At 64.7% G+C, this 10,933-nt stretch overlaps 5 protein-coding genes across 5 annotated transcripts in view; 3 read left to right on the top strand and 2 right to left on the bottom strand.

Moving 5' to 3' along the window:
• Window positions 1-1,465, top strand: part of EMIHUDRAFT_414247 (hypothetical protein) — a 3,179-nt gene extending 1,714 nt beyond the window's left edge. Inside the window, exons 5-6 of the mRNA XM_005769937.1 lie at window positions 1-372; window positions 437-1,465. Of these exons, the coding sequence (XP_005769994.1) occupies window positions 1-372; window positions 437-1,041 (977 nt within the window). The 3' untranslated portion in view covers window positions 1,042-1,465. The remainder of the gene's footprint in view (window positions 373-436) is intronic.
• Window positions 1,466-2,279: 814 nt separating this feature from the next.
• EMIHUDRAFT_118532 (hypothetical protein) lies at window positions 2,280-3,258 on the top strand (the record flags this gene model as incomplete). The annotated part of the gene is made up of 2 exons (XM_005769936.1): window positions 2,280-2,597; window positions 2,629-3,258. 2 exons carry the CDS (start codon window positions 2,280-2,282, stop codon window positions 3,256-3,258), a joined length of 948 nt encoding a protein of 315 aa, XP_005769993.1.
• A 1,129-nt stretch (window positions 3,259-4,387) lies between these two features.
• On the bottom strand, window positions 4,388-5,194 carry EMIHUDRAFT_244011 (hypothetical protein; the record flags this gene model as incomplete). The annotated part of the gene is made up of 1 exon (XM_005769935.1): window positions 4,388-5,194. One exon carries the CDS (start codon window positions 5,192-5,194, stop codon window positions 4,388-4,390), a length of 807 nt encoding a protein of 268 aa, XP_005769992.1.
• A 2,649-nt stretch (window positions 5,195-7,843) lies between these two features.
• Window positions 7,844-8,390, top strand: EMIHUDRAFT_244009 (hypothetical protein; the record flags this gene model as incomplete). Its single annotated transcript, XM_005769934.1, has 2 exons — window positions 7,844-8,284; window positions 8,367-8,390. The coding sequence occupies 2 exons, from the start codon at window positions 7,844-7,846 to the stop codon at window positions 8,388-8,390; spliced, it is 465 nt and encodes a 154-aa protein (XP_005769991.1).
• A 157-nt stretch (window positions 8,391-8,547) lies between these two features.
• On the bottom strand, window positions 8,548-10,162 carry EMIHUDRAFT_445204 (hypothetical protein). Its single transcript, XM_005769933.1, has 5 exons — window positions 10,035-10,162; window positions 9,861-9,943; window positions 9,683-9,793; window positions 9,425-9,617; window positions 8,548-9,268 (listed from the first exon to the last, which is right to left on the bottom strand). The coding sequence occupies exons 1-5, from the start codon at window positions 10,099-10,101 to the stop codon at window positions 9,081-9,083; spliced, it is 642 nt and encodes a 213-aa protein (XP_005769990.1). The 5' UTR covers window positions 10,102-10,162; the 3' UTR covers window positions 8,548-9,080.
• Between the last annotated feature and the right edge of the window lie 771 nt (window positions 10,163-10,933).

Genomic DNA, 10,933 nt, shown 5'->3' with positions numbered 1-10,933 from the left:
ATAACATGCACGGGTTCCTGCGGATGAGGATCGTCCAGATCCTCACCGTCGTTCACCCGTCGCCGCACGTCATCTACCTGACGCGCCACGGCCAGTCCACGTACAATCAGCTCGGCAAGATCGGCGGCAACTCGCCCCTCTCGCCCGCCGGCGAGGAGTACGCGCGCCGGCTCGGCGCGTGGGTGATGCCGTACGTGTGCTACCAGCAGGCTGCCGGCCTCGACTCGCTCACAAAGACGCGCCTGTGGACCTCCTCGCTCCAGCGCACCATCCTCACCGCCCAGCACATCCCACACCCGATCATCAGCGAGGAGGACCTCGGCACTCCGTCCGTGCCGCCCGAACCCGACGCCGACGATGCCCTCGCCAACGGCGCCGCCCTCGCCGACCCGCGGCAGCTGTGAGTTGCGTCTCTCACACCGTCTGCTCTCAACAGGCGACTCGCCGACCCGCTGCAGCGCCGGCCGCAGCAGCGGCTTGCGCGGGACCCCGCCGCGCGCGAACGGGCTCCGAGAGCGGCTGCGCTCGGGCGGCCTCTCCGGCGTCGTCGGCGGCGTCGCGCTCGGAGGGATCGACTTGGACTCGGACCGCGGCGGCGGCGGCGACCGCGACCGCGTGTGGCAGCAGATGGCGCCGCGCGTGTACCGCAACCTCGACGAGATCTTCGCGGGCGAGTGCGAGGGGATGACGTACGAGGAGATCCAGCACAGCTTCCCGTCCGAGGCGAAGATGCGCGCCACCGACAAGATCGGCTTCCGCTACCCGCGCGGCGAGTCGTACCTCGACATCCTCGCGCGGCTCGACCCGCTCGTGCACGAGCTCGAGTCGTACCACGAGCCGCTGGTCATCGTCTCGCACCAGGCCGTGCTGCGGCTGCTTTACTGCTACCTGACCGGCCGGACGCGGGCGCAGGCGCCCAAGCTGTCGATGCCGCTGCACACGGTCATCCGAATCACCTACGACGGCTGGACGCCGCCCACTGAGGAGCGCTTCTACCTCGGGCCGGAGTGCTCACAGACGGACGGGCAGACGCACCTCTGAGAGTGGAGTGGCGTCGCCGCCCCCGACAGAGGCGCACCGGCGAGTACAGGTTGGTCGTGCGGTAGCGAACGTACGTCTACGTGTACTTCTTGAGGGGGAAGTCGAGGTTGATTGAGGCGAGGTCGTTGAGACTTTGGAGAGTGTTGAATGTATCGAGCTGCAGCTGGAGAGGGTGGTTCGGGATGTGTAGCCGTAGAGCCCATGTCTTATTGCTCCCGAGTGCCTGTGGTGTGTGCAGAGAAGGGGTCGCGTTCTCTGGGCCGGCGCGGGGCCCCCCGGAGGCACCGTGCGCCGCGCCGCAGTGCGGAAACGGGGCTCCGGCTCTATGAGTCAGTCTCTATGAGCACCGACTTCCCGAATGATCACGGTTGATCAGAGGGCAGATTTGGAGAGATCTCGAGGAGTACATACAGATAGACCCTCCAACCATCAGAAAACTCCGACCTGATCGGTCGTACTGACCGCCGACAGATCACTCCAGACAGCAGACAGGCCGACGTCTGCACGCGGCCGGCCGGGCGAGAGGCTTGACACGATCCGACCCTGCGACCCTGACGCTGCTGCTCTAGCTATCAGCCATGCACTGCTGACTGCTGCCACAATGTGCGACCTGTGCTGGCCCACTTGGCGGCCTTCCCGGTCAGTGGTGAGGCGCAGTTCAGAGCTGTCGATGGCGCGATGCCGCACTGGTCCCACATTGGTGACACGAGACCACCAAGTTTGCCGGTCCAAGAGAGAGGCGCCGGCGCTGTCCTGAGAAGGTGCGTGGTCCCTCTTGACTGCCCATGCGCGCGAGGCTGTGTAGGCATAGCCTCGAGAGTGCCAGCAGCCAATCCGAGGTGACGCGCATTGCGCCAAGGTGGTTGAGAGAGATTTTTAGAAGCCAACAAGAAATGTGTCACTCAGAGTGATTTGCGCTCGGTGGTTGTGCGTCCAATGTGGAAGTGGGGCCATTAAGAACATGCTATCTATTTTAGAGCTTAGCGTGACACGCTTATCCAAACTTAGCGTGACACGCTTATCCAAACTTAGCGTGACACGCCCGAGAGCGCAATCTCCCCAGGGTTCATAGTGATCCCCTACCACCCGTGAAAGGCGAACCCAAACTGGACGACCCCTAGGTGCATCCCCGGCTCGGGGTGCGCTCGTCTGTTGCGGCGGCTGCCCCCCCTCGCCGCCAAGTGGGTTATTTGTTCTCGCGCCGCGTCTGCGCTTAGCGCACACGTTTGTACAGACCTATGCGCCTCTCCCTCGAGGTGCTGCCGACCAAGCTGCTGGGCAGCGGGACGAGCAGTCTGACGACGAGCCTGCTCGCGCTCGTGCCTCGAGGGACGCGCGTGTACCTACCTAGCCTCCCGGGCGATGCACCAGCGGCGATGGGCGCTGCTCTCGCTCACTTGCACGCCTCGGCGCCGCACGTCGAGCCTGTTCCACACATCGCGGCGTCGCGCGTGCCAAGCGAGGCCGAGCTGCTCCGCAGGCTCGACTCGTGGCAGGAGGCCTGCTCCAACCAGCTCTCCGAGGCGCATGGCAAGCGCTGCCCTCAGCCTGTCTGTGTGCGCGTTAGCCGCCGCTCTCGCCTTGCAGGTGCTCGTGGTGCGAGGCGACGAAGGCGCGCACGACACCGCCGCGCATGGGAATCCGGCCTCGCCCCGCCCCTCGGGCGGCCCGTTCGCGACGACGCTCGACCTGCTCGAGAGCGGCGCGCTCGCCCGACGTGGCGTTGAGACGGTTGGGCTGTGCGGACATCCAGAGGGGATCGGTGCCACCGTGAGCACGGGCGAAGGGATTGTGCACCTTAAAGGCAAGACGGCCGCCCTCCGCCGCGCCGGGCAGCAGCCCCGGATCGTCACGCAGATCTGCTTTGACGCCGAGCGTGCCACAGGCTTTGTGGACGCACTGCGGGCCGCCGAGGAGGAGGCGCCGGTCAGCCTCGGGCTGGTCGGGCCCGCCAAGGCGCAGCTGCTGCAGCGGATGGCGTTGCAGTGCGGGGTCCGTCCTCCACCGCCGGCGACGGAGCCGTCGGAGCTCCTCGAGCGCGTGGCAGTGTGGCAGCGCTTGAGGGGGCAGCGGCACGGCGCAGAGGCAATCCACATCTACCCGTTTGGTGGCCTCCGCACGACGCTGCAGTGGCTCCTCAGGGTCGAAGGCGAGGGTGTCATCGGCCTCGCACCGCCGCTCGAGGCGGGAGCCAAACTGTGGGCGGGTCACGAATGATGTACGAGTAGTATCTACGCGTAAAAAAACGGACACCCGGCGGGTCCGACCCGGCGACTAGCCGGGGTCGTCCTCCCGTAGTCGATAGCGGTCCCGCCATAGCTCCCGCATAGCCCTGCCCTAGCGAAAATTTTTCACAATATCGCAACCGCGATACCGCGCGATATTTGGCGGCGATAAAATGCGATAAATGGCGATGTTGTGCGATGCTCGCGGTCACACGCGAGCCCTTCACGCGCGGCGCCGATGGCAGTCCTGGGCGCCGAAAGTGCGAGAAAGGTGCGGGTGCGGGCGGCGGGAAGCGCGACCGCAGCATGCGCCGGAAAACAAAGAAATGCTCGCCCGTCACCGTCACCGCCGCCGGGGCGAGGGTGCGCGATAGTGCGCGATATTGCGCGATATTGCGCGATATTGCGCGATATTAGGCGATACTCGGCGATCATTCACGATATACAGAAAATTTCCGCTAGAGCAGGGATTACTTATTGCAATACAGCTGTCTGCAGGTCTGCACAGAGAGCCAGCACCCCCCACAGGCAGAGCTCTGCTGCTAGGGGGGGGGGGGTCTGACCCCCCCAGCAGCAGAGCGCTGCTGCGGGGGGGGGGGGGGGTCCCCACCCCCCCAACAACAAAACGCTTCTTCTGGGGGGGGGGGGGGGGGGGCCCCCCCTGGCTTATGTGGGCCGGGGGGGGACCCAAAAAATTTGGGGCCCCCCCCACCTAATCCCCCGGTTTAAAGGAAAAAATACCGTGGGGGGGGGCCACCCCCCCCCCCCCCAAAAAAACCCCCCAACAAAGGGTTTTTTTTTTTTTCCCAAAGGGGTTTTTTCCAAAAAACACACCCGGGCCCCCCCGGGGGGTGCAGAACACACCGGGGGCCACAAGGGGGGGGGGCCCCCACAAAAATTTTCCCCCCGGTCGAACCCTTTACCTCAGCCCGTTACATATCATCTCACGACCAGAGGACAGAGCTCCAAAGAGTTTTTCACTTGTCTCACGCGTGTCCGTGTGGTAGTCCAGTGTGTGGCGCTTGGAGCCGGTTCGGCGAACTTGGATATCGCGTTCGCGAGAGGACCGAGGAGTGCGCGATGACCGATGTGTGGCAAGCGCCCACTGAGCTCTCGGCAGCTCAAGGGCCCACGCCCTTCCCGAGCAGAATCGCACCGAGCCTTTCCTCAAGAGCTAGGGACGGCCGCGATGCATCCACGATGATGTGGTCCGGAAAAGCAGCAAGCAGTTGCGCCTTGCTTGCCCGCCATGACTGCAGGCTTGCCAACACCTGCGCCTCGGCTCGGCTCGGGTGCTGCACGAGGCGCTCCAGCACAGCAGGGTCTGTTGGCCACGCCACTTGGTCAGGGTGGTACTCTGTCCCTGTCACTGGGTCAACCCGTGAGGCGATCAGCGCGTGCGCCGCCGCCGCCTCATCAATGTCGAGCAGCAACGTAGATCTCACCCAGATGCCTGCCCGCTCGAGAAACTCGCACTGTGCCTCGTTGTTGGGAAAGCCGGTCAAGAGAAAGCCCCGCCGGCGCACGTCGTCGCTTCGGAGGCGATCCACGACTAGCGGTCCGAGGCACTCGCTGGGGACCTCCGACACATTGGCCGCCATGTAGGGGAGCAGCGCTCGGCTGGCGGCTGTCCCACGGCTGGCTGCCGCCTGCAGCAGTAGCGAGGCGGAGACGTGGACGGTCCCGTACCGCCGTGCGGCGGCCGCCGCCACCTCCTCCGCGCCCGAAGCCGGGCCTCCGAGCAGGAGCAAACGAGGTATCCCCTTTGGGGCTTTCGAGGCCTGTGCGGTGTCCTTCGGCGGGGCGCTGACAAGGTCGATGAGGTGCGCAATGGGATCGTCGGGCTTTGTCACAATAAGACTCTGAAGCAGGCCTTCGAAGAGCTGGAACACGCCATGCTTCTCGGCGTAGGCTGCTGTGACCTCCATTCTGGCGGCGGCCGATGAAACCGGCCTGAAACGTCCCGTGAGCTATGAGCGACTGTGTGTACTTGTTGTGTGAAAACCCGCTGGGACCCGGACGCCAGCACAAACGGCTAGATTTCATGGCGGGCCGCCTAGGCCCTGGGGTCGGAGGTAGAGTCGGTGCACGGTGGTGGTGGTGCCGCGCGCGGTGCGCTGCGGGCTTCGCTGCCGGGGGCGTTCAGGGCGGGGTCGGGGAAGGGGGGTGGGGTCGGTCGCGTCGCCTGCGGCGCGCTCTTGCGCTCCTCGTACCTCGAGCGCAATCCATAAGTAGGAGACGCTCACTGTCGCCATTCAGGCGCCTGATCTTTCAGCAAAGCGATGGCCTACCAGGTACGAGTTCAGATGCGCGCCCGGCAGAAGACGCTTGTGCTGTGATGCCGCATGCAGGAATGCGCACAGAGAACGGACGGCAAGAGAAGGCAAGGGAAGGAAGAGAAACGGCTGGTGAAGCTCAGCTCACGGCGTAGTATTGCGGTCACTAACCATCCACGGCAAGAGTCACGGTGAATGCTGCCGCATAAAAGCAACAGAGTCGCGGTTGGCGCGATGGTCTTGTCGCGGTTACCGACTTGACGTTGCACACGGCCATAGACGCAGGATCTGTTTGGCGAGCCTCAAGCAGCGAAAGCAGGCGCGAGGAGGAATAATGTCAATCCTGAGATCTCAATTTTGGCGCTAGTTTCGTTTCCTGGTACATCACGACGACTTGGGTCTCATGTAGCTCGACAGCTCTTCGACGGCTCTTTCTGGTTGGATCAGACAGTGCTCTCAGTCAACAACACAATGCCGAGAGCAGGGCGGCCTTCGAGCAGGCGGCCTTCGAGGCAACTAAGTTCCTGCTGCATTTTGCCACTCAACGTACAACTTGATGGCGGGCGGACGTGTCGAGCACGGATCGAGAGCATGGAAGGCGACCATTGCTCAAACCTGTTCGAGTTGGCCTCCGGGAACAAGGGTGCGTGGCCGGCGCGGTCTGTTTCACGTGCAATAAGGGCAACGCCATCAAAATCGCGCGAACATGGGCCGACTCGCATGCCTCCGACATTTCTCAGGGCCCGGGGACGGAAGCTCTGCAGACAGCCAGACCGCCCTGCGCGCACATTAGTGTGCGGTCGGACCGACTTTTTCAGACTTTACTATTCTGGATACTGAGGGTATGTGCTGAGGGAGGGTGTAAAGGATGTAGAGTGTAGAGCGCTGTAGAGCTGTAGAGATGTAGAGCGCTCTGGAGCGCTGTAGAGCTGTAGAGCTCTACATCCGCCGCGGGACGAGGCGCCTGCGTTGTAGAGCGATGTAGAGCGCGATTTTGTTGTAGAGTTTGTTGTAGAGGCTCTACAGCCAAACCGCCGGGAAGGCAGTGACTCAAAGAGGTCGAGCCGCGCTAATGGGGTGTCTCCGAGCTTAGTGAAGCTCTGATGGACAGCCCTGACTATCCCTGACACACAGAGAGTCCCTCTGACGGCACACAACACCCTATAACTGCGTCATGACCAGCCTGCCATGTGTCGCCGGTGCCGCATTCGTCGCTGTGCTTCTTTAGCAGGCGGTGGACTGTCGGCTGCGAGGACGGTCGCATTTGCGCGAGGCGAGGCGAGCATTCAGACGCGTTGCATGCGCCATGACTCGCGCCAGCGCGTGCGGGAGCTCCTGGCTGAGCGTTGAGTCCAGGCGAGTTGTGCTGGCCACTATCGCTACGCCGAGCCGAGCTGACGCGCCGAGGCGCCGGCCAGTCGCAGCCGCGAGGCATGCCATAGCAGCAGAGGCACCTGCCACCCATTGGGCGGGTAGACAGAAGGCCAGGGCAGCACTGGCAAGTGCAACGCGCCTCATGTCGGAGAGCGACCGTGCCTCGTTCGCCGCTTATGATGTAGAGTTTGTTGTAGAGATTTCACGTTGTAGAGCGCCTCTACATCGCTCTACAACGCAGGCGCCTCGTCCCGCGGCGGATGTAGAGCTCTACAGCTCTACAGAGCTCTACAGCGCTCTACATCTCTACAGCTCTACAGCGCTCTACACTCTACATCCTCTACACCCTCCCTCACAGGGGTATGTGCTGCTAGATCTCACTGAGCTGAGCTCGTATCTGCCTTTGGTAAGCAGTTTTGAGTTCGGTAATGTCTCCGGAGACGGAGGGCCGCGTCCGCGGACGACCATGACGTCGGCCGGGGGTCCCCCCCGCGCGGGGGCCTTCGATGGCTGTCTGTCAGCGCTCCTCCTCCGGGCTTTGCATCACACCTCCCATTCACGGTGCGTCAAATGCAGCATCCAGGCGTCTAAAGAAGACGACATGAATGGTTCACAGAGAATGTGTTCAGACCTTTGCGCGGGTGTGTGTGTGGACAGCCATTCCGCGTGGTTGAGGGGTTGAAGGGGTCTGTCAACCCCTTGGTTGAGGGTTGAGGCCTCTGTCAACCACGTGGTTGACAGTTGAGGCAATCGGCCTCAACCACCGCTCTGGGCCGAGACGATCGGAGGGGTCCCGTACCATGCGGAATCGACCCTTTACTCATGGTCAAGGCGAAAAGAAAGCAGCACGGTCGCCCGGCACTTTCGGTCGCCACCGGGTAGCTTGTCTCTCCGGCCAGTTCAGCTCCCTTTCCACCGAGCCACGTCATGACCCGCCTCGTCGCCGGCGTTCTCACCGCGGGTGGAATTATTCCATTTGCTGTGCTTAGTCGCCCAGGGCAGCAGCGGCTCGAGCATGAGCAGTGGCTCGCTCCGCTTCGGAGAGCGCTGGGCAGACCCTCGCTGAACGCCACAGAGATACAGGTCACGTACGGCTGCGTCATCCTCAGTTTTGTGGGCGCGCCGCACTGGGGCTTCGCGCTCAGTGGCTTCCTCTCCAGCTCGATGGCAGCAACCTCCGCGAGACTGACTTGGGGAGTCATTCCGTCGCTTCTCGCCTGGCCTTGCGCCTCCTGCCCATCGCCACTCTCCCTCGATGCGCTCTCCGCTGGCCTCGCGGCCGCCTTCTGCGTCGATGGCATTTTCGCGGCGTGCAAGCTCGTCCCGCGTGGGTACCTGTGGCTGCGCGCGCCCCCTACAATTGCTGCGGTGCTCTCCCTCCAAAGCCACCACCGCCTACGTCAAGCTACCGGCGCCGAGGGGACTCACTAGAACCCACACATATCTCGAGTCTCCGGTCCGGCGGCTTGCCTAAAGCGTTGGGGCGGTGTGTGACTGCGCTGGCTCGTGATTTCCGAGTGATTGCAGAGAGAGACTCAAGAGGGACTGCACCGCGGCCCGCGCGGCCGCGCGGCACGCCGGTCGAGCTGTGCGGCTTGTCGTGGTACTTGAACTTGTGCAATGACCAATGTGGACCCTGCACCGTACCCTGTGGGTACCAGGGTACGTATTTAGTCACATGCAACGCTGTACATCCAGTACATCACGACACACACTGCGGACTCTGCGAGTTGTCGGTTACTTATCTCCCCAAGGGCGTTCCGGCCGGCACATCCGGGATACCCGGTATCCGCGGCCTCTAGCTCTACCTCCCCCGCCCCCCTCTTACTAGCTCTACCGCGCGCGGAGAGACCCCCCGACGCCCGAGTGAGAGTGCCCCCCCCCCAGACGCCCAGGCCCCAGCATCCGCACTGCATGCACATGCACATGCACATGTGCATGCACATGTGCTTGGGCCCTCTTTGCCCCCCGCGGGTCCCCCGCAGCCCGCCCCGCCTCCCTTCTCCGACCGGCGAGGAGGCTACGGCTGCCCCCCCATCACGGCCGGGGACCGAGGCGGCGCCGCCGAGCTGCCCCTCCGCAGTGGCGCGCCACTGGGTCCGACCGCGCGCTTCGACCCCAAGCTGCGGACACACGCCCCGACACAAGGCGGCTGGTCCAAAGGCTAGGAGCAGAGTGCGGTCGACAGCTGCCGCAAGTCCGAAAGCGAGACTGTGCGGATAGCCTCGTGGTGGCGGGGAGCGCCGCCGCCGCACCCGCCCTTGGCCATGAGGGCGCCGCCGTCGCGCGCGCCGCCCAGCCCGCCCAGAACCCGCTTGAGCCGCGCAGCCTTGTCCATCACCGCGTGCACGCCTTGCGCAGCGGCGGGGGGCGGGGGGCGGGGGGCGAGGTTGCGGGGTGGGGTGGGCGTGGGCGCTGTGGCAGCGGGTGTGCGAGGAGGGCCGCTGGCGATGATGCGGGGAGGCGCGGCGGGGAGGCGCGGCGGGGCGCGGCGGGGGAGGCGCGCGCCCTCCGCCCTCGACAGCCCCGACAGCTGCTCGAAGCTTGGCCGCTGCGACTCCCACGCGAGCTCTAATCTCCGCAGCGCCGCAATCTTGCGCCGCAGCTCGCGCTTGGCGGCGACGCGCTGCTGAAGCTGCTCCCACAGCTGCGCCGCCTCCGCCTCCTCCTCGTCCGCGCCGGCCGCCCCGCCGGACGACGCCTGCGCGCACGAGCCTCGGATCAGGCTCGAGGCATGCTTCGGCAGGCGGCGGGCGGCGGCGCCACCGCCATCAGGCCGTCGGGGACGTGAAAGCTCTGCTCGAGCGCGCTGGCCTCGAAGCGATCGAAGCTCACGTCCGCTGCCCGCTGCACCTTGAGCAGCCAGCGGTCGACGCCCTGGACGGGAGGGGAGGGGGAGGGGTCAAGTAGCCGCGCTGCGCCACCGAGGCGGTCTGGGCCAAGCCTGCTCAATGTCCTGGTGATTCTCGGCCAGCTCGGGGAGCTTCTTGAGCGCAGCTTTGAGCGCATCGCCCGTGTCGCAGACATCTGCGCGTCGAGGGGTCCAGCCGTGGCTGAGGAGGCAGGCCTCCGCGGTGCGGCGGGCAGATGAGCGGCGCAGGCGCTGGGGAGGGCGCACAGTCGTTGAAAGCGTTGGTCATGTCGGCGACGGCGGCCCTCGGATCAAGCCCTTCGATGGTCGACATTGGTGGGTCGCGTGGGCGCGTGCTGTTGCTTGCGGCCAGGGCGGTTGGCTTTTTAAGCGCCCCTTTCACCGCGTAAAAAAGAAATTGCCGGGCAAAGAAAACTACGGTTTCAGCCTGCCAGACGGTTGAAATTCTTGCTTGCATGGCCACTTTCGGCGGTGCGGACTGATGCGGTCCGCTGCGACGGACTGCTGCGGTCCGCTGCGACGGACTGACTGCGGTCCACTGCGGCCAACCCGCGAGCCGCTCCCGGCTCCGCCCCTCGCCCAACCCCCACCCGCGCCTGCGCCTGCCACCCGCGCCACCTCCCCCACGCGCACCCGCGACGCCAGCCGCCCGCCGCCCACCGCACCGCCGACTCGCCCGCCGCCTCGCCCGGCCCTCGCGCCCGCTCGCTCAACGCGGGGTCAGGAAAAGGTGAGAGAGGGCGGCCGTGTAGCGGGAGCGCACCTCCTCGACGATCGTCTCGCCGAACTTGGAGTCCTTGAGCTTCTTGGACGCCTTGCCCGGCGTCTGGTTGCCGCCCGGCGTCTCCGCCATTTTGCCCTGTGTGGACAGAGGTGCGTGGGGCGATTCAGGAGTGCCTGGGACGGCGGTGCAGTATGGGGGCTGCAGGGCTGAGGGAGGGTGTAGAGGATGTAGAGTGTAGAGCGCTGTAGAGCTGTAGATAGAGATGTAGAGCGCTCTGGAGCGCTGTAGAGCTCTACATCCGGCGCGGGACAGAGCGATGCAGATGTAGAGCGATGTAGAGGCGCTCTACAACGTGAAATCTCTACAACAAACTCTACATCATAGCGGCGAATGAGGCACGGTCGCTCTCCGACATGAGGCG

This window comes from Emiliania huxleyi (assembly GCF_000372725.1).
Source record: "Emiliania huxleyi CCMP1516 unplaced genomic scaffold EMIHUscaffold_406, whole genome shotgun sequence".
In the NCBI taxonomy this organism is placed as follows: Eukaryota; Haptophyta; order Isochrysidales; family Noelaerhabdaceae; genus Emiliania; species Emiliania huxleyi.
This window is presented reverse-complemented; position numbering and strand designations above follow the sequence as displayed.